General features: G+C 34.0%; 1 protein-coding gene across 2 annotated transcripts in view; it reads right to left on the minus strand.

Moving 5' to 3' along the window:
* Positions 1 to 23,070, minus strand: part of LOC149784842 (inactive serine/threonine-protein kinase ULK4-like) — a 132,543-nt gene that overhangs the window by 62,822 nt on the left and 46,651 nt on the right. For both annotated transcript variants that reach the window (XM_089978407.1, XM_089978406.1), the window contains exons 15-20: positions 22,690 to 22,776; positions 20,994 to 21,068; positions 15,128 to 15,214; positions 12,246 to 12,428; positions 9,856 to 9,983; positions 450 to 592 (exon numbers count right to left, since the gene is read on the minus strand). In XM_089978407.1, coding sequence (XP_089834533.1) covers positions 450 to 592; positions 9,856 to 9,983; positions 12,246 to 12,428; positions 15,128 to 15,214; positions 20,994 to 21,068; positions 22,690 to 22,776 — 703 coding nt within the window. The remainder of the gene's footprint in view (positions 1 to 449; positions 593 to 9,855; positions 9,984 to 12,245; positions 12,429 to 15,127; positions 15,215 to 20,993; positions 21,069 to 22,689; positions 22,777 to 23,070) is intronic.

Genomic DNA, 23,070 nt, shown 5'->3' on the forward strand with positions numbered 1-23,070 from the left:
GTCAATCTATTACTACAATACCTACTACTTCTATTTGGAATAGCAGGATATCAAAAGCAATCTATTACTACAATACCTACTAAATATATTTGGAATAGCAGGATATCAAAAGCAATCTATCACTACAATACCTACTAAATATATTTGGAATAGCAGGATATCAAAAGCAATATCTACTAATATTTGGAATAGCAGCATATCAAAGTCAATCTATTACTACAATACCTACTACTTATATTTGGAATAGCAGGATATCAAAAGCAATCTATTACTACAATACCTACTAAATATATTTGGAATAGCAGGATATCAAAAGCAATCTATCACTACAATACCTACTAAATATATTTGGAATAGCAGGATATCAAAAGCAATCTATTACTACAATACCTACTAAATATATTTGGAATAGCAGCATATCAAAGTCAATCTATTACAACAATACCTACTAAATATATTTGGAACAGCATCAGCAATATAACTGATCAACAGATCTAAACATCGACCAAGATAGTCCCAATCATCAGTGCTGTCTCCCTTTGTAACGCGTGGAGTCTGTCTTCGACTGTCCCTCTCTAGATACATCACCAACCTGGGGTAAAGAAAAATCCAATGAAAATTATATCTCAATGCTAAGTTTTATTTTATGCTTAAGCATATTGGCTAGTAAGATACACTCTGTGTGTGTGTGTGTGTGTCAGTGTGTGTGTGTGTGTGCGTGTGTGTCTGTGTGTGTGTGTGTGTGTATTGCTAAGATGTCTGCTGTGGTGCAGTTTATAATGATGTCCAGCACTGGGGCATCATGCTACAGACATGTAGCATGATGTGCCACCCAGTCACATTATCCTGACACCAGTCTGACCAGTCCTAACTTTTACGAGTCTATGCTCTTAAAATAAGTAACAGAAAAGAGTGAAGACAACAAACAATTTATTTCAATAGACTACAAAGTAAAAAGATAAGAAAAAGAACTTATGGTATTGCGAATAAAATCCACAATGTAATCCATGAAATAAAAAACACAAGTCCTATCAATGAACAGTTCCAGATGAAGCACAGTTCGAATCCAAATGAAAATCCAAAATGGAAGGTAATGACGTATGCAATGGTCAGCATTGTACTGATGTGTCAACAGTCTCTTGTTGAATCACAGAAAATGTTATTCCAGTTTTTGAATTCTGTATATATTCTGGTAAAGATCTTTGTCCAAGAATTATCAGAGCACTTTAGTATTTCCAGGGAAAACAATCACTTGAAATTCAATAATTTGAAGAAAATAAAAATTCAGCCCCAATCTGGACCCAACATAAAACAATCTTGATATCTCAAATGTTATGGCATGACTGATAGAATTCGTATCATAACTATAACATCATCTATAAAACTAACCAAAACGCAAAACAAATTCCTGGATGGGGGTCAAGAGTTCATCTTTCTGGAAAAAATTGAAGTTTGTTTATGAATTAACACGTGTTTCACATCACATAGACCAGGCATGACATAGACTCAACTAAATGATTCTTACTCTGAGAAAGAATTTTAAAAAAATATAAAAAAGTTGTTTACCAAAACTGTCACTAATTTTAAGGTCAGCAACTAGACACAATGTTTCTATTAGGTATTTACCTCAATGAAATAAATAATTAAAAAAGTCAATCAGGTCAAACAGAACTGAAATTAATTCTGAAAAAAAAATTAAGTCCGGTAAACAATATTACATTACAAGAACATGCAATGGAATAAAAAATATTTTAAAACTAACAGACAAATAATTAATTTAAATATATATAAAACTTCCACCATATAAGAAACAGAAAGATTTATATAATAGGTTAATTATACAGGTGGTTTAGAAAAAAATAACAAAAAGAAATCTTATGAATGATAAAAAGTATACATGAAATAATATATTTCTATTCAGTTGTCTTTTGCCTTGATGTAACAACAAACTCCACCTTAACAATCTCTGATTTTTGTTTTTCATCTTGACGATGAAAGTAAGGGGGTTGTGATCACTAAACACAATAATTGATGAAGAAGCTGAACTAATGTAAACTTCAAAATGTTGTAATGCCAATATCAAAGCCAAACATTCCCTCTCGATTGTTGAATAATTTCTTTGGTGCTTATTTAACTTCTTAGAAAAATAGCACACTGGATGATCAACACCATTTTTATCTTCTTGAATCAATACTGCTCCAACCCAAACCTCACTTGCATCAACAGACAATTTAAATGATTGACTAAAATTTGGAGCTGTAAGAACTGGTGCACTCTTAAGTATGGCCTTTAACTTATCAAAAGTCTCTTGACAATTTTCAGTCCAATGAAACTTCATTTTCTTGCTCAATAAATTTGTCAGGGGTTCAGCAATTATGGAAAAATTGGAACAAAATTTTCGACAGTATCCAGCCGTACCCAAAAATCACATCAGTTGCTTTTTACAGATAGGCACAGGGAATTCAGAGATAGCCTTGACCTTAGCATCTATAGGTTTAACTTGTCCATGTCCCATGATATGTCCTAGAAAAGTTACACTAGCACGGCAAAACTCACTTTTGGAAATATTGATTGTCAAACTTGCATCAGTGAGTCTGTCAAAGAATATCAGAACTGTCGCTAATTGTTCTTTCCAGGTGTAGTTGCAAATGATGACATCATCGATGTAAGCATCACAGTTATCTAGACCAGACCTAATCATGTTCATTAAATGTTGAAAAGTACTTGGCAAACCCTTCATCCCAAAAGGCAGCACTTTATATTGATAAAGTCCAGCTGGAGTCACGAATGCCAAAATTTCCTTTGCCCTTGTCATCAGTGGAATTTGCCAAAATCCTTTCAGAAGGTCAAATTTGGTGATATACTTTGCATTTCCAATTTTATCAATGCAGTCATCGATTTTTGGTAAAGGAAATAAATCTGTTTTAATCACACTGTTAACCTTTCTAAAATCAGTGCGGAAAGTTTTATCTGGTTTCCAAACAAGTATACATGGTGAACTCCAGCCACTTTTACTCGGTTCTATGAAATCATTCTCCAGCAAATACTGAATTTCTCTTTTCAAGTATTCCTGTTTGAGAGCACTCATCCTGTATGGATGTTGTTTCACAGGTGTGGAATTTAATATTTCAACGTCATGGTAGATTTTGTTTCTTCTTGTGGGAACATCTGGAAATAAGTGCTCATATTCAAGTAAAAACTGGTTAAGTTCACTCCTTTCTTGCTGTTGCAAATGTTAAAGTTTCTGGTCAAGATTAAAATAATTTCAGAATTCTTAAGATTTGTCACTCCAAAATCAATTGAGTCTGAAAGCACTCCTTTGCTTAAATCTGCAGTAAGTGGGACAGGTACAAATAAAATAATTGCATGATTAACCTGATTATCTCTCTCAACATATTGGTACTCCTTTAATTTATTTAGACCCCAGGAGTACTATTATTATACTTTAACTCATTGATTTTCTTCTTAACTTTGTAAAGGCCATAATACCTAATCTGAAGAAAATTTTGATGAATGAGCAAGAGAGACAGAACTGTATCACCAGACTCAAAAGTTCTCTCCATTGTAGTTCTGTCAAACCATAATTTCACTGCTGACTTGAATTGCTGAATGCCAGATTCAAGCATTAACTGGAAAATTACAAACATAAAATTTGACCCTTGATCAGATTGGACAGATTTGGTAATGACAAATTGAGTAAAAAATCTTTATCAAGGCTTTTACTATTGTTTTAGTTTTAATATTCCTCAAAGGAATTGCCTCTGGGAATCTTGTTGACGCATACATTTTGGTCAACAAGTATTTATTACCTGACCTGGTCTTAGGTAAGGGACCAACACAATATACCATTACTCTGCTAAATGGTTCGTTAAATGCAGGAATAGGTTGCAGATGAGCCTTAGGTATCTTCTGACTGGGTTTTCCTACCATTTGACAAGTATGACAAGATCTGCAGCATTTACAAACATCAGTTTTAATTTGTGTCCACAAAAAGTGATTCTAGATCTTGTGATAAGTCTTATTAATCTCTAAATGACCAGCCAAAGGAGTTTCATGGACCAGACTAAGTATTTCCTGTCTGTATGATTTTGGAACTACAATTTGATAGTTCACTGACCACTCATCACCAACAGGTACCTCAGGAGGTCTCCATTTTCTCATCAGAATCCCATTTTTAATGAAATAACAAACAGGTACTTCTGTGGCTTCAGTTTCACTAATGGTCTTTGAAACAAACAGGAGATCTCAGGATCTTTTTCCTGTTCAACGACAAGTGATTGTCATTTGTCACCCTGATTAGAATAAAGAGAATGAGTCATTAAAAGAGGACCATTGTGATCAATACCTTTTGAATGACACAAACAAGGAGTGAAAGTGACCTCATCAAAAGCCTGACCAATACATGTGTCAGCCAAAGGAATACTTTCCTTGTCAACATCATTCTCAAGAGCTTTCTTTGCCATAGCTCTAGTAACTGCACAAGCTGGGTATAAATCAGTGAATTTTCTTTCAATAGGATCAACATTCTGATCCAAACAAGGCTTGTCAGTTACAAGTGGATTAACCACAACCTTATCTCCAGCTAGGTCATTGCCTAATAATAAACGAATGCCCTCCATGGGTGAAGAAGACACTGTTCTGACTGTCACGGGTCCTGAGACTAAGTCTGATGACAAATTGACACAATGGGGAGAAACATAAACAAAGCCGCACTCTACTCCCTGAATAAGAACACTCTCATTAGAAGAAGACTCCTCAGAAAAAGGCAAAGTACCTGATAATAAAAGACTGAGAAGCTCCCATGTCCCTTAAAATTTTAACTGGGATGGGATTGTCCAAATCACCCAAGATTGATATAGAACCCTTCGACATAAATGGTTCATAATTTCCCATAATACAATCAGACTGGGGTTTATTAGACCCAATAAATGTATTGCTTTCAATACATGACCATGACCTTGATCTCTTTGAAATAAGAGCATTTGGAATAGGTCTGTCTTGATTCTGCTGCTTATTTTTAAATTTGTAGCAATCAGAAGTAATGTGTTCTTTCTTCTTGCAACAGGTACATGATGGAAGAGATAAGGATTTCTGATCATTCTTATCAGAAACTTGATTGCTAACAGTTGTGTCACATAGAAATTTAGAAAGGCTTGTACTAGGCTGAAATACTTTTCTACCAGAAGACTGCTGAGTGGAAGATTGGTTATGAAAGAAAATGTATGAGGTAAGGAATAATCGTCAGCAGTACGAGCAGCATTTCCAAGGTTTTGACGTTATGCCCATCAAGATAAGTCTTAATGTCACTATGGACAGAGTTCTTGAACTCTTCAAGTAATACGCGTTGTCTGAGATTTTCATAATCTTGATCAACTTTCTTGGCTAAGTACCAACTATCAAATAACTGCTCTTATTCTCTTGCAAATCTGACATGAGTTTGTCCAGCTTCTTTTTTATAGTTCCTGAATTTTTGCCGATAAGCCTCAGGGACTAACTCATAACTCTTTAAGATGCACTCCTTCACCAGATCATAGTCAGCAATCTGCTGCACTGACAGGGATGCACAGATGTCTTGGGCTTTGCCAAAAAGTGCACACTGTAATAACTGTGTCCAATGCGCCCTTGGCCATTTTAAATTTTTAGCAACTTTTTCAAATTAAGGAAGATATTTTCTACTTCTTTTTCTCTAAAAGGGGGCACTAACCTAATATTCTCTGTAACATCAAAAACCCGAATTTGTATGTGAAGTGGGAAAGTGCATTTCACTTGCCAGCTCTATTTCTTTTATTCTAAATTGATATTCCCTCTCTTCCTTCATTTTTGGCATTTGCATTTGCATCCATCTCTCTCTCTCCTCTTTCTCCGCTTGCAACTGCATTTGTTTTTCTTCTTTCTGTAACTGCATTTGTTGTTTTGGTAACTGCATTTGTCTCTCTCTCCTCTTTCTCTGCTTCTAGCTGCCTTTACATCTGTTTTTCTTCTTTCTGAAGTTCAAGCTTTCTTAACTCAAATTCTATCTTGTATTGTAATTTTAATTTCTTTACTTTTATGTCAGAGTCTGACACAGACTTACTGACAGAAACCAAAAGCACTTTTATCCAAAACATTCTTTTCCATCAAATACTGGACCAAAAATATTTTTTATTTCTTGCTTCATTAAAGAAGCTTTTGCCTCAGAAAGATCTTATTTTCTGGCAAGTTGAATCAGTTCATCTTTTATCGAAAGGTCTAACTGTTCCTGGGTAGGATTTGATAGAAAAAACTCCATTTTTGATGACATTGTAAAAAAAAGCCTGTTGATTTGGGAATTTAAATTTTAAAAAAACAGTTTTCTGAAATATTTTAGCCAAAATTAATATATCTAAAAGAACAGCACCCCAATTTTCTGGCAAGTTGAAGCAATTCATCTTTTTTCAAACTGTAAAACTGCTCCTAGGCTGGATTTGAAATAAAGATCTCCACTTTTGATGACATTGTAAAAAGTTTGCTGATTTCACTAAAGATTTCTAAACTGTGAAATAATACATGGGATTGAAAAAATTCTGAAACTAGGGGAATTTAAATTTCAGTTTTCTGAAATATTTTAGCAAAATTTCATATCCCAAGGATGAGCACCCAATTTTCTGTTACAAGTCTGTGCTCTTAAAATAAGTAACAGAAAAGAGAGAAGATAACAAACTTTGTAAAATTTAACAAACAATTTATTTCCCCCTAATATAAAGTGAAAAAAGAGAAATTAAGAACTAACAGTATTACGAATTAAATCCAAAAATAATCCAAGAATTAAAGACACAAGTCCTAGTAATAAAAAGTCCTGAATAAAACGCATTTCAAGTCCATATGAGATTTAAACTTGAAGGTGATGGCGTGTCTGTTATGGCCTGCATAGTACTGATGTGTCAACAGTCTCTTTTTGAATCACAGAAATATTATTCCAGGTTTGAATTCAGTATAAATTCCACTGAATGTCTTTATCCAAGAATTTTGTCAAAGCACTTTTGTATTTCCAGGGAAAGTAATCACTTGAATTCAATAATTTGATGAAAATAAAATTCAGCCCAAACTGGTCACAACATAACACAACTTACAGTGCTAGATGTTAAAGCACAAGTGGTAGAATTCTGACAATCACAAGATAATATAGTTCTCTATTTGACCTCAGGTCACAAATTAGCATTTTCTAAAAACAACCATTACTTAACGAAAAATACATTTCTAGCATGATTTAATGAGCCTTGTTTATTTAAAACATAACAGCCTATAAAACTGACTTTGGATTCTCCAAAACCCTGACCAAAATCATCTTTACCTGAATAATAGTTGGCTCTTAAACATACATAATAAAAAGCTATTATTAGTTGTTTACATCAATGATATAAAAAATAAAAATAAAAAAAAAGTCAATCAGGTCAAACAGAACTGAACTCAATTCTGGACAAGGTCAAGTCCAGCAAACAATGTTACCATTCAATAACACATAATGAAATAAAAAATCTTAAAACTAGAAGACAAATAATTAAATTAAATATATATAACACACCAATAAACAAATTGTTGCCTATCCTGTTTTCCCCAAAAATATGAATATTCCTTTCCATATGTGCTGATTGTTTAAACTTGCTAGCAGGCTTATTGTCTTTTTCATGTTCTTGTGTTTTGTTTATTGGATGCCGCTTTTAGAAAATGCTATGTAACATACAGCTTGATAATGCAGGCATTGTGCATGAAAAATACGACCAGCTTCATTGGTCCCATAAACTAGCAACCCAAGATGATTAAATCTATTGCTGCACCAATGAAAAGCAACAGGCAAAGAAGTTCATGGTCGGAAATGTAATTCTTTGAGAAGTTAGTAGAGACTTTGGAGAGGTTTGCCAAGTGCATATTTTTTAGGGATACAGACACAGTTTACATGAGTTTTTAAGGCGATACTCAAGTGGGAAAAATGTTGGGATGAGACGATATTGGAAATTGCTATAATATAGAGTCATTCTTGGGTGTAGCCAGTTCTGAAACTTTGAAGGGCTCTTTTTGCTTATGTTTGTCCATCACTTTTACTTAAGCATGCACGTTGAAAAACAATGAAGATACACAAAAGCTGATTGGTTAACACATATTAAATATACCAATCTGATTCAGCATTATGAATGTGACTTGTAACCATGATACCCTTGGGTGTCTTTAATTGAACTGCTCCATCTGAGTCAATGTTCTCAAAGTAATCAAGTACTATCTTCTGGATCTTGAGCTTACAGCATAGTTAATCAAACATGCCATCACACAACATGGACTGTACTTAAAGCGGGAGAAAAAAGATGTCAACTTCAGTCAATTTCTGTGTGTAAGATATACAAATATGATGCCTATCTAGAGATCTGGACACCAACTACAAAAAGCTAGCTTTCTCAAAATTCATCATTTTGACTTGATTCATAATACATCTGAAATAGGGGTTTTAAAAAAACCTAACTGCAGAATGGACAGAATTTGCCAATAATACCTCTGTATAATGTGGGATCACCCATGTCGGATTTAATTGTAGCAAGAGAGACAACTTTAAGTACTTTGCTTGCTGGATTTGCAAGCTATGTAATTATCAGGTAATGTATTTTAAAGAAAAAACAGACTGCACTTAGAGCTGACAACATCTGAAGAGCAGGAAAAATATGCTGATGTTATGTATATTTGATTTAATTTAATTGTTTGTTTGTTAGTTTTAAAATTTTTTTATTCCATTACATGTTATTGTAATGTAACTTTATTTACTGGATTTGACATTTTCCAGAAATTAGTTTGACCCGACTGTTTTCTCGTAAACACCTAATAATAGAAACTTTGTATCAAAAGCTGACCTAGTTCCTGACATTGATTCAGATTCAGTAAGTTGAGGTAAACAACTTCCTTTTTTTATTTTATTTTGTTATTCTTTCTTAGTGTAGATTCATAAAGTGAAATTTAGGCCATACTGGGAGTATGTGATGTTAGGCATGTAAAATGTCTATCTTGTTCTAGAAACATGATCATGTGACCCTCATATGGGAATCTGTTTTGCATCTTAAATTAGTGTAGAACCTTTTTCTATAGAGAATTTAGTCAGTTGGGCTATAAACCATTAACACTTAAAGGTGTTTTGTTATGACCAGTTTGAGTTGAAATTCTATTTTATGGAATTATTCATTCTTTTTCCTGGAAAATATTAAAGTGCTCATACAGAATTCTTGGACAAAGACATTTATTGAAATTTTATTCGGAATTTAAAACTGGAATATTACTTTATGTGGTTCAACAAGGAAGAGTTGACTCATCAAGACAACACTGACTACTGCATACGTCATCATCCTCCATGGATTTTTTTATCAGGACTCCAACTCAGATTCATTTAGGACTTTTTATTATTAGGACTTCTATTTTTTTAATTCTTGTATTATTTTTGGATTTGATTCGTAAAAGCATAAGTTTTTTCGTATTTTTAACTTGTTTTTCAAGGGAAATAAATTATTTGTTAAATTTTACAAAGCATGTTGTCTTCACTCTTTTCTTGTTACTGTAAAGCGCCTAAAACATAACAATGACAACATTTGAAGAAGCTTTGACTATCCTTACAGCAGGAAAAATAGGCTGACAACATCTGAGGAAGAAGCACTGACTCTTTAGAGCAGGAAAAATATGCTGACAACATCTGAGGAAGACGCATTGTCAATGATGACAATGTTGCATTAAAAACTTAAAATCAAATTATTATGTGTACATTAAATGCAAAAACAATTCTTTAAGCATTCTGAATAAAAAATTTGCCTAAAATTATGCAAATATGCAGCTTATCTACAGCTCTGGTAAGCATCTCATGTAACCTACCTAAGCTGACAGCTGCTGAGTAACATTTCATGGTTGTTTTTGATGACCTCATGCAGGACTACAAATCCCTTGGCCCTTATGACTGTAGAGGGACTTTCCAGTAACCGTATTATCTTCTGTAACAAATCCTGAAACAAAGAATCAACATGCCAAACTTTGTAAAATTAACATCACAGGTTAAAAAAACAAAATGGTCACAAATTTCAAGACCTAAAGACTTTTCGAGTTTAGCCTTTATTAAACCTTTTAAAGAAAAGCTGTGAACTGCATAGTAGTAGTTACTTCCCCCTAATTATCGAGGGAGAGGTGCAGTTACATATGAGAATACTAGATTTCATGAACTCTAAATAGGCTACATTAACTTCTCAGCCTGAGTGCACACCCAAATTCAAATTCTGATTCCAATTTATTCCACCTTACTTTCTATTCAACAGAATAAATCAGTTTTCAAATCTCTTATATGTAAACTAGTTTCTTCACTAATGAGAACTAAATATTTAATTTTATAAGTTTGATCAATATGGAGTCAAAGCATACCCATAAACTCCAGTCAGTCAAAGATCAGAATCTGCATTGTTCCTATACAGTTTTAAATTAACTGTTTCCCAACCTCCCCTGGCTACACCCAATATCGATGTACACATCTGTTTCATGCGATAAGTAATGCAATTATCTATACATATGTCTGTTTCCTAATGTCAAGTTTTCGTTAATGAAAGAACTGTTGGCTAAAGTAAATGTATTACCAAAGTGAATGTTATATAATTGTCTACCAATGGCATAATTTACAGGAAATGGGTCAACAATGGCGTGAAACTGTTTTGAGCTTTGATAAAGCAGTCGAGTTCTTCTCTTTGATGATTACGACTGGACATAACTATCAAGATCATAACATGGTCAGCAATGGCAAAATATAGATTCTGTGGATTAACAGACAGAAATTAACCTTGAACAAAACAGAGTAGCAGACAAAGACCAAACAATAATGTGAGAGTATGTGTATCACTTTCTTTATAAACAAGGCATTTCATCTAATCTAAAAAAGTTTTGTCTACATAGTTAAACTACATAGGAATAATTCGTTACAAACTTCGAACATGTCATCATGTAAATGGAGAATTAATACTTTAAAAAGAAAAGTAAAAGTTATTCAACTTGATGAAAATGGGGAGAGTTCAAGAATTCTTGCCAAGAAATTTATGTTGGGAAGATTCAATAAACAATACCATAACAGACAAGGAGAATACTCTCCAGCAGTGGGAAATGGAGTAAATGGAAATTTTTTTATTCTAAATGCCAAGCAATGTATGCAACAAGATTTAAATTATGTTTTTGAATAGTTTTGCAAGGCAACAATACCCCATTTGCATTTCACGCTTAAGAACAAGAACTATTCATGTATGTTAACTTGAAATAAGACTATTCTTAAGACAGGAAGAACTTTTTAATAATTAATGTACTTTTAAATGAAGATACTAAATGCTCTGAAATTACATTTAGGTTTCTTACTACATACACACACATACTCTTTTCACAAATATAGTTCCCCTCTGGAAGGGCCAGCCGTCTCATATGGCCACTTTCCTGATGTAGAAGGGGCAGATGTATAAGAAGGGGACCACTGTAATAGGGTGTCTGACAATATATGCTGTTAAGTTTTATGTCAAATAGGGTGTTTGACAATATGCTGTTAAGTTTTATGTCAAATAGGGTGTTTGACAATATGCTGTTAAGTTTTATGTCAAATAGGGTGTCTGACAATATGCTGTTAAGTTTTATGTCAAATAGGGTGTCTGACAATATGCTGTTAAGTTTTATGTCAAATAGGGTGTCTGACAATATGCTGTTAAGTTTTATGTCAAATAGGGTGTCTGACAATATGCTGTTAAGTTTTATGTCAAATAGGGTGTCTGACAATATGCTGTTAAGTTTTATGTCAAATAGGGTGTCTGACAATATGATGCCTTGAGATGTACTTGTATCCTAATGACCACATTCAGACCTTAACTCTGAAATTTCCATCTGTGTTGAATATGTCACTTGTGATGTTTCATTTCCATTAGTATCAAATGATATAACAGGGACTAATACAAAATCTGACTAAGACATTATTCCCTTTTCTATACTTCAGAGATCATTTCATGCAAATACAGATCATGCTAGAATGGGTACTTATTCATAATTGCACTATAAATATTTTTTGTACCAAAGATGTAAGAATATTATAACACTTCTAAATGACTGTAAGCTTGTCCAAACAATAACGGCCTTTTGCTTTATCTTAGTGCTATTTTTAAAATCTTTGCAGATGGTAACGGTTCTACCCCATGTGACATTTTATCTTAAAGAATCTTCAACAAGAAAGAAAAGAAATTTTACATTAAATATACCTTGTCTTGCATTAGTCTGTTGAGATGTCCACCTGTGCCTATGAGAGCCCCAAACATTGTGATAATGGACTGCTGTATGCGAGTGATACCAAATGATAGTGTCGACAGAAGTGTGGAGAGACCAACTGTGTCAATCACTCCCTGGAACACATGTGGGTTCTGATATGTGATTCTGCATAATGCCTGGAAATCAGACATAAGGATCGTTAGAGTCAAACCAAATATGTACACTAAGAATGACAGGATTTGCCTCCCAATATGATTCATCTGTTTGTCTGTCTGTTCATCTGACAGACTGCCTCTTCTCTTAAGTGAGAAAATTTAATGTCTACAGCTTAAAGAACATTTCTATTACAAATAAATGCAAGTTACAAGATAACATTAAAATATTACAATATTAAAAGTTACTTCCATCTCTGATTATTATGTACTAATAAACATTATTCTACTGTGAGGAGTATTATGCTTTTGAACAACAAATTATGGTGTGACAAGGAAATTGTATCAAATGATCAGTGCAAAATAGCCACCAAATGAATGGCTGATCCCCTCTGAGTAACTGTTGCTATTACTGTTAGAACCATATTATAAAGTACACAAACATTATTATCTTATAGCAGGCATATTTTACATTTAGTGTTTGTACATTCCAAGGATACAAACACTTTTGAACAAATCACAGCTGAGATAGACGGACCACATCACCAGGATGTCAGAAGAGTCACTATCAAAGATATTAGACAGAAAGCTGGAAGAAAAGCAATCTGAGGTGGTCAGAAGAAACTCTTTAAAGAATCCCTCAAGTCATCAATGAAACGCTTCAACAATGACTTTGAGTCTTGTAAAGATGAGGTGGTCAGAAGAAACTCTTTAAAGAATCCCTCAAGTCATCAATGAAACACTTCAACAATGACCTTGAGTCTTGTGAAGGTCTTGAACAAGATCACTCCACCTGGTGCAGTCTCATCCATGCTGGAGCTACAGACTGAATGGAGAAGAATTATGAGTCTCATCCATACAGGAGCTACAGACTGGAGCTACAGACTGAATGGAGAAGAATTATGAGTCTCATCCATACAGGAGCTACAAACTGAATGGAGAAGAATTATGAGTCTCATCCATACAGGAGCTACAGACTGAATGGAGAAGAATTATGAGTCTCATCCATACAGGAGCTACAGACTGAATGGAGAAGAATTGAGTCTCATCCAAACTGGAGCTACAGACTGAATGGAGAAGAATTATGAGTCTCATCCATACTGGAGCTACAGACTGAATGGAGAAGAATTACGGAGGCAGTGCAGAAGTGCAAGCAGAACTGTAGCATATCCTCTGTTGATCAAGCAAACCAAAGCAGTATTCTTCCATATAATATAATCCATATAATATAATGCAAATATCCAATCACAAAAACATTAATTCTAGGAATCACTAGAACCATACGAAAACAAATCAGAAATGGCTTAACCTGTCCTCTATACTCAGCAACTCTTCTAGATTTATTACAATTTCTGTAATCATCCCATAACATGAATATCCAACATGTCCTCTATACTCAGCAACTCTTCTAGATTTATTACAATTTCTGTAATCATCCCATAACATGAATATCCAACATGTCCTCTATACTCAGCAACTCTTCTAGATTTATTACAATTTCTGCAATCATCCCTTAACATGAATATCCAACATGTCCTCTATACTCAGCAACTCTTCTAGATTTATTACAATTTCTGTAATCATCCCATAACATGAATATCCAACATGTCCTCTATACTCAGCAACTCTTCTAGATTTATTACAATTTCTGTAATCATCCCATAACATGAATATCCAACATGTCCTCTATACTCAGCAACTCTTCTAGATTTATTACAATTTCTGTAATCATCCCATAACATGAATATCCAACATGTCCTCTATACTCAGCAACTCTTCTAGATTTATTACAATTTCTGTAATCATCCCATAACATGAATATCCAACATGTGGAATGCTTTATTTTCTGCTGTATCCTGTAGTGAATGTCCATGGTGTAATTGAGACACATTTTGGTGTAAACATTGTAAACAGTCTCATTGAAATCCAAGTATATGGCACCTCAACTACTCCAGCTGACATGACCTACTTAAACTATGTGACATCACACAGGAATTTCCACTGGAGATCCCATGTTGAAAAATTATACTGTCCGAGTCAGATGTTCTATTGATTTGGAGGGACATTTGCTCTTTGAATTATAATTTATATACAAATAAATTCTACTTTCAACTGTTACTCTTTACTGAATTGTGCATTACTGCTTCGAGTCACATCTGGGATTATCTTTGGACATGCAAGAATTGAAAAGCGCAGTATATGAACCAGAATAAAATGAAATACTGAAAGTCATCTGTTCTATTTATCTAGACCCTTTCCACTAAAATTAAAACTATATGATAAACAGAATTTCAAATGGGTAACGATTTAATTTTTAATTTATGAAATGAGTTGAATAATTTCTGGCCTTCGCTTGCCAAGGATTGCAAAAACTGAAAATTATTCAACTCATTTCATAAATTCAATATTCAACCATCACCTATTTGATATCCTCTGTTAATATGTATACCATTGATATATTACCTTTTTGATATCCTCTATTAATATGTATATCACTGATATATTACCTATTTGATATCCTGTAATAATATGTATATATTGATATATTACCTATTTGATATCCTTTATTGATATGTATATCATTGATATATTACCTATTTGATATCCTCTATTAATATGTATATCATTGATATATTACCTATCTGATATCCTCTATTAATATATCACTGATATATTACCTATTTGATATCCTCTATTAATATGTATATCATTTAAGTACTTACAGAAAGTGCTGTGATTCTGAGAGCATCTACTGTGGAATGTTTGAAAACAAACCAGAGGGACTGGCCCATTTCAGCTGTACCAAATTTCTGCAAGAAGAAAATAGTAAATTGGCCAGTCAATAATTATAAATGACCTTTAGTTAATTATGTTTCTCTGTGAATACTTATTAAATCACATTAACAGTAGCAAATGAAACATCAATACCTCTTGAATCCAGCCCTTCCTAGAAAGACAACATTTTCATCTTTCCTACCTATATACCATATAGATAAGGGAAGAAACTTATGCATTACCTCCGCCTTGTTCCACTAGGTGGCGATCAAACAACTGGATGTTTACCCATTGAAGCAGCTGAGCGAATACACGCTCTAGATCAAGTAAGTATTTGTGAAGAAACATAATTTACCAACAATTCACTTTCTCCACTGAATACAAATGGGAAGAGGAAATGCTTCAGCACCCAAACTCTACCACAGGCATCTTTCAATTGAGAAATGGCTGGAGTCTTTGAAGGACAAACTGCTCTTTTAACAAGATGACATCACAACTAAATGTAAGGAAAACCATAAACTCAATACATAAATAAGAAGAAAAAATTACCTTCCTTCCTAAGAAACAAACCAGGCACACACCCACTGTGAGGTTGGAATGATGCAAATTTGGCTCTATAGTTATCTGGGCTGCTGACACTGGACACACCGGAAACATTAGAAGATTGACTTTACATTCTGGTCAACAGTTTCTATTGTGTCTCTAACCAAAACAATACATTTGAATACAAGGCTTGCAGAGACTGTTCTGAGCTTAAATCTTCAAGAGGCGTATATGATTTCTTGAGATCTCAGCATGCACAGTCTATTGCCTACTTCAGCCATAGTACTAGGACCTTGTACACTCCTTGAAAACCAGACACATTTCTTTGTAAGCCTTAAAGTGGAGAGCCTTCATGCTCATGAGATTCTCAGTATGAAAGCTTTTAATTCCATTGTACACATGGCAATCCTAACAAAAGCCAGACATGGACAAGAAGCTTGTACAGGGTGAAACACCTGTAACTGTGTCCATGTGAGCAGGCTGGGCCTCACCAGAATATTCTATTACTAGACTGAGTTTATCATTTGCCCAGGACTTGCCCCATCTGACATAGAGGCCATCACAATCACTCTGGAGTTCTGACCCCTCATTTTCTGTAGGTCTTCCTATCCCCTTTCCTGAAATGTCTCCAGAATTGAGGGTTCTTTTGTCACCCGAAATTATACTGAGGTCAAAACTGTTGCTGTTGGACAGTGTTCCAGTTCTTCTCTTTTGATAACAATTGTCTCTCTATTGCAGCTGAGACTGATTCAGCTCTTGTATTGCCTGCTGTCATACATTCTCAATTCTACTGCTGAACAGCAATGGCATACCAATGACTTTAGATTAGTATGCATATATGTAATATGGTTTTACACCAACTTAGCACAAAAGTGGCTACATAGTGCCAACAAATGTTAAAAAAATGAAAATATGAATTGCACAAAAATGTAGGTCAAAAAACCCTCCTGAAAAATGTAAAATCAAGGACTAGAGAATAAAATATAAAATATAAACATTACAATTTCATAAAATGTATATTAAATGAACAGATACATTGATAGCCAAGAAATGATGTGTGTTCCGAGAAGACAGACATCTCATCAGATCCATATAAGTAGAAGCTATCAGAGCCTTAGCTATAAAGTAACATGGCCCTGGTAATTACCATGTCAATATTGGCCATGAACTAACATGTATAATCACTGCCAAAATTTCAGCAAGGCAAACAATCACCAGAAATGCCAGATCAAGCAATAAACAATTTGCCACCATATGCTGCACTAAATTTAATGTGGCACAGAAAATATTCTGATCCACCTTATACAACAGCAGTGTTGCCAATTTAACTGCCACAATAGTTTTGTCCAAGGTACATAACTTGGTAGTGTCTAAATTAATGTGGTACCAGCATAATAAGACACCGTGAGTTGGAATTTCTAAAAGAAATCCTTTGAGTTTCTTGGGTCCTGGATCTTGTCAGGCAAACAACTGGAGAACTTGTTGATCATCACTTACTGTGACTATAGATGGAAGGAAGATGTTGGTTCTCATCTTAAATTCTACCAAAGTCTTAACCTTACAGGTCTGGCTTATAGATAGCTGTGGCCAGCACTCAGAAATTGGCAAAACATAGTAGATTCCTTGGATGGCCAATGTTTTATTTTCATTTCACTTAGAACATACCTGTGGTATGATTAGTTGGTGTCATCATCCATGTGTCTGCCATTGTATCTACCCAATGGATATGCCATACATTACTGGTCACCTCAGGAAGTTCCTGGGTTGAATCTGAAAATGGATGGACAGGCAAAATGGATCCCCAAATAACCCTGCAAATCATGGAATGGCCAGAAAATATGCAGTATGGCACACCAATTTGTGCCCAGACTTACAGACCGAAAGGACATGCCTAGGCATTTAAAGGTACTTACATTCACTGTGCTCTTGATAAAAGGGAGGACACTCTCCTGTTAACTCCAAGCCACCAGTGGAGATGTGCAATGAACATAAGGACATACATTCCCCTAAGGCCAGCACAGCGTCATGGCTTATTGTACCAGTCTTTATATCTGTGATTCCAGTTGCATCTGGGAAGAGTCTCTAATACCCCTTGTTTATCTTTTCATGTTGGCCAGACATAAAAGACACAGCAGACATTGTACACATCAATTATTCGAAAGGTAGGGGGACAGGGGGTGAGACCATCATGGCATCCCCACTACACTGGCAAGTGATGATATCTTTGGGGGAGGACTCCATACATGTCACATATCCACGTTAACCATCTCATTGCGCTTCAAGTTTTTGGCAAAACTTTGTACCAACCCTGACCATGCAAAAGACACACAGCAGCTATAAGCTGATGAATGCTTTGTGTAAGAGAGGCACATTTCCTGTGTGTAAGAGAGGCACATTTCCTGTGTGTAAGAGAGGCACATTTCCTGTGTGTAGGAGAGGCACATTTCCTGTGTGTAAGAGAGGCACATTTCATGTGTGTCCTGAATGGCTTTTAATTTTAGGCACATGGTATATTTTATATATGTATATTACTGAAAATGAATGACTAAAACAAGAAAAATATTGTAAAATAACCTGAAAGTGTTCAATACTTGTAACAATAGCAACACTTGTTGTATAAACAAGCAAAAATTACAAGTAGTGTGCCTAAATAAACAACCAACAATGTGCAACAATTATACCATGTTGGAGCACAAATCAAAATAATGTAAACTCCACAAGTGTGAAAAATCTGCATAAATATAGACCCCAAAATCACAAAAATAATAATAATCACAGCAAATGCATTATTACGCAAGTCTATGCCCACTTTCAAGATGTATGGGTAGAAATAATGAAAATATCCTTGGATCCCAAGAAGTCAAGCTTAAACTGGTACACTTAACAGGCAACCACCAAACAGTGATAATTGGACATAATGGGGTAAAAGTTGCTTCCCTATGGTACGTAGGTTTGAAGGACAACATTTTTGTCTTGCCATGCGAGGCTGGACTTTATTGGAGTATATTTTTCTAAAATTTATGTGACCAGGGAATGTATTCAATGGAGAAATTAAAACACTTGATCAAACTATCAACTCTTGTTTGTTGGAATGTTACAATATTCAATTTAAAATAATTACAAAAACATGTCATCAAAAACTACATTATGCAACACAGGTAAAGTAAAAGATTCAGTTCCTAAATTTGTCAGTTAGTTACTGCTCATTTCAAGTAGATTCAACTGTAAAATATTTTGGTGTTTTTTTTAAATGAGCAAGAAATTTGTCAATAGAATAGAAATGCCCCTGTACTGTACCTGAGAAACTGATCTATTTGCAAAACTGGCTATAGATAGACATACATACATTTTGCAAACAAAGGTAATTCCATATAAGGCCCTAAAATATTTGTGGTTGGGCACACACTATTGTTAATTCTCTTGTTTTGTCATAATGTCTAACAAATGTCATATACCATTTATAGCTGCATATAAGTCGAGTTCAAGTGCAAGATTCAGATAGGTCATAATGCACTGGCAGATCTGGGTCTTTGCAGCTTGTCAGTGGTAGAACAAACAACATAGACCCTGATCTGCCAACTCATAATGTGATGTAAGATCTGGGTCCATGTTGTTAGCAGCTGGACCAGATTTATAAATGAGTACACATGGCAAACATGATGGCAGTTTATAAATGCAACCATCATGAGCTTCAATGTATACTTTTTACATGCAGAAGATGTTCAAACAAAAACTAAATATAAACAAGTGTCCCTAGAAGGGACTGACACTCTACTAGGCAAAAATAATTTCCAGGAAATCAAGATAAGACCATTTCTTCCTTTAGTGCACATAGTGGGTGTGAGCTTGGCACCATTTTCATTTAGGATGAAGTAGACATCATTAGAAGTGTTTTAGTGAAAACTGCATCATCCATTAAAATATATAATTAAAAAATGTTATCTTAAGTAAATATTTTATTTGTCAAGTGGAAATTCTTGTGACAACTAGATTTTTAAGCTAGTCATCATGGCAGTCCTTTTTGATATAGGACAGACACCATTTTCATTTAGGTCCAACTTGATATCATACAAAGTCTACTGGTGTAAACCCCATGTTGGTTTAGCCATCCATTTGGAGAGGAGTAGAGATAACATTATATGAAAGATATTACATTCCATTCAGGAAGATTTGCAATAACAAGATTTTCCTCATGGCTGGTGGCAATATTGGAAGTTAGATTGCACCATTCTCATTAAGACCAACTGAACATCATAAGAAGTCTTCTCCTTAAAACTCCATGTCAATATAATATTTTGTTCAAGTAGAGTTATGTTAAAAAAAAAATTAATATGGCTGCCATGGTGGCCATATTGGATGCAACATTGACCACTTTTTTATAGACCCAGCTAGACATAATAAGAAGTCTAAAAGTGAAAAGATCATGATGATGTGACCACCCATTAAGGAGTAGCAATAATAAGATAGTCAAGATGGCTGTCACAGTGGCCATATTGGCACCATTTTCATCAGGACCAACTAAACATCATTAGAAGTCTTTTAGTGAAAACCCAATGCTGATATCACCACTGTTTCAGGATAAGTAGCAATAACAAGATTTTCAAGACATCAAATCAGCACCATTTCAATTTATGACCAACAAGACGTTTTAAGAAGTCTTTTAGAAAACCCCATGCTGATATTATCATCAATTCAGGAGAAGTAGCAATAACAAGATTTTCAAGATGGCTACAATGGTGGTCACAATGGACACCTGAGCACCACCATTTTCATGTGAACCAACCAGACCATGGGATGAATGTATCTGTAAAGTTTCAAGGCAATGCTTTAAACAGTTTAGGAGTAGCAATAACTTGTGCTAATGAATGGATGGACAATGGATGAACCATGGATGGACACAGGCCACCCTATAAGCTCTTCTGTTCTATGACTATTAGAGCTAAAAATGAATTAAGCAATATTGATATGAATTACACTGCACATGTAATACTTTTTGGGTGTTGATCTTTGACTTCAGTATCTTTGGTCATTTATATTTTATAATCTTGTCTGAAAAAGAATAAAGACAATACCAGAACCTGGCATCAAGTATTCCTTTTACAAATTTATAACATGGAAAGACCAACCCCAAATTATGATAGAAATGGGAACAATGTCCCTTGCTCTATATGGCAAGATAAAGGAAAAACAATTTCTTTTTATTAATGTTGTACAGGTATTCTTTAAACATACATTATTAGTTATAATGACTTAAATGTTACCATTATTTACCTGTGAATGCTGGCCTTTTGTGGTAGCTACATTCTCAACAATTTTGGCAGCAATGTGATTGACTACAGGATCTTCCTGCAAATATGGCACAAGGTTGCAAACTGAGTAAGAAATATTTATGTTTGGATTGGTTTTAATGGCACTTTATCACATTAATTACTGCCATGGTATATCATGATCTGAACATGGGTGAAAAGTACTTTTTCCAAAGATACACCATGGAAGCCAACTCAGGCTGGTCAGGGTGGGTATCAAACCTGAGACCCTTGGATTAGGAATCTAATGCTTTACTAACTCAACTACTCTAACTTCACAAGGAAAACTCATGATTCACAAATTTATCATTTGGGATTCCAAGTATGTATCAAGATAACTATAACATATTATGGGTACGTGATAAAGAATTATTATTTATTTACCCGATAAACTATTATTATTTATTTAGATGATAAACAATTATTATTTACTTACAAGATAAACAATTATTATTTATTTACAAGATAAACAATTATTATTTATTTACATGATAAACAATTATTATTTATTTACAAGATAAACAATTATTATTTATTTACAAGTTAAACAATTATTACTTATCTACATCATACACAATTATTACTTATCTACATCATACACAATTATTACTTATCTACATCATACACAACTATTACTTTTTTACATCATAACTGTTATTATTTATTTACATCATACACAATTATTACTTATTAAAGCTGAAATTAATTGTATTGCTATGTTTCTTCATTCTGCTGTCAGTGTGATATACTTGATCAGTTTCATATAATATGAAACACTCTTTTGATATGACCTGTATGATTTAATAAGTCATCAAGTATGATACAACCTGTATGATTTTATGAGTCATCAAGTTAGATATGAACTGCGTGATTTTATAAATCAAGTTAGATATGAACTGCAAGATTTTATAAGTCATCATGTTAGATATGAACTGCATGATTTTATAAGTCATCAAGTTAGATATGAACTGTATGATTTTATAAGTCATCAAGTATGATATGACCTGTATGATTTTATGAGTCATCAAGTTAGATATGAACTGCATGATTTTATAAGTCATCAAGTTAGATATGAACTGCATGATTTTATAAGTCATCAAGTTAGATATGAACTGCAAGATTTTATAAGTCATCAAGTTAGATACGACCTGTACGATTTTATGAGTCATCAAGTTAGATATGAACTGTATGATTTTATGAGTCATCAAGTTAGCTGATTTGAATGATTTTATAAGTCATCAAGTACGATATGACCTGTATGATTTAATAAGTCATCAAGTAAGATATGACCTGTATGATTTTATGAGTCATCAAGTTAGATATGATCTGTTTGAATTTGAGTCATCAAGTTAAATATAACCTGTATGATTTCATGAATCATCAAGTTAGATATGAACTGTATGATTTTGAGTCATCAAGTTTGATATGACCTGTATGATTATGAGTCATCAAGTAAGCTGACTTGAATGATTTTATGAGACATCAAGTTTGATATGCATGATTTTTTGAGTCATCAAGTTAGATATGACCTGCATGATTTTATGAGTCATCAAGTTTGATATGAACTCTATGATTTGATAAGCCATCAAGTTTGATATGACCTGTATCATTTGATGAGTCATCAAGTTAGATATGCTTAGTCAGCTTTTTGATATCCTTACCCCATCTCGACAGCTTCTCATTATGATAGTATAAATCATTGAGGGTACACTCCAATTTTCTACAGCACAGCATTTCTTCCTCTCCTCCTGTGATAAAATACAAATTCTGCATGAAATAATGGGCCCTGTAGAACTTTAAGAGTAGATTCTAATGAATTTTCATACTGTCATATACAACATTCCAAAATCACTGTTCAAACTAAAGTCATAGTCATTTGTAATGGTGCTGAAAAAATGCTTGGCATCACTGCTGTAATCTAGCAGCTTGCAACATTTTTACCAAGTTAGTCAAAACTATTCACGATGTTGAACTGTCTTCATCAGGTTGTAATGTCAAATCTAATCAAAGGTGTCTAATAATTACAATGCTACTATACAATT

Source organism: Sinohyriopsis cumingii, chromosome 13 (genome assembly GCF_028554795.1).
Source record: "Sinohyriopsis cumingii isolate HCF-2022 chromosome 13, ASM2855479v2, whole genome shotgun sequence".
Classification (NCBI taxonomy): Eukaryota; Metazoa; Mollusca; class Bivalvia; order Unionida; family Unionidae; genus Sinohyriopsis; species Sinohyriopsis cumingii.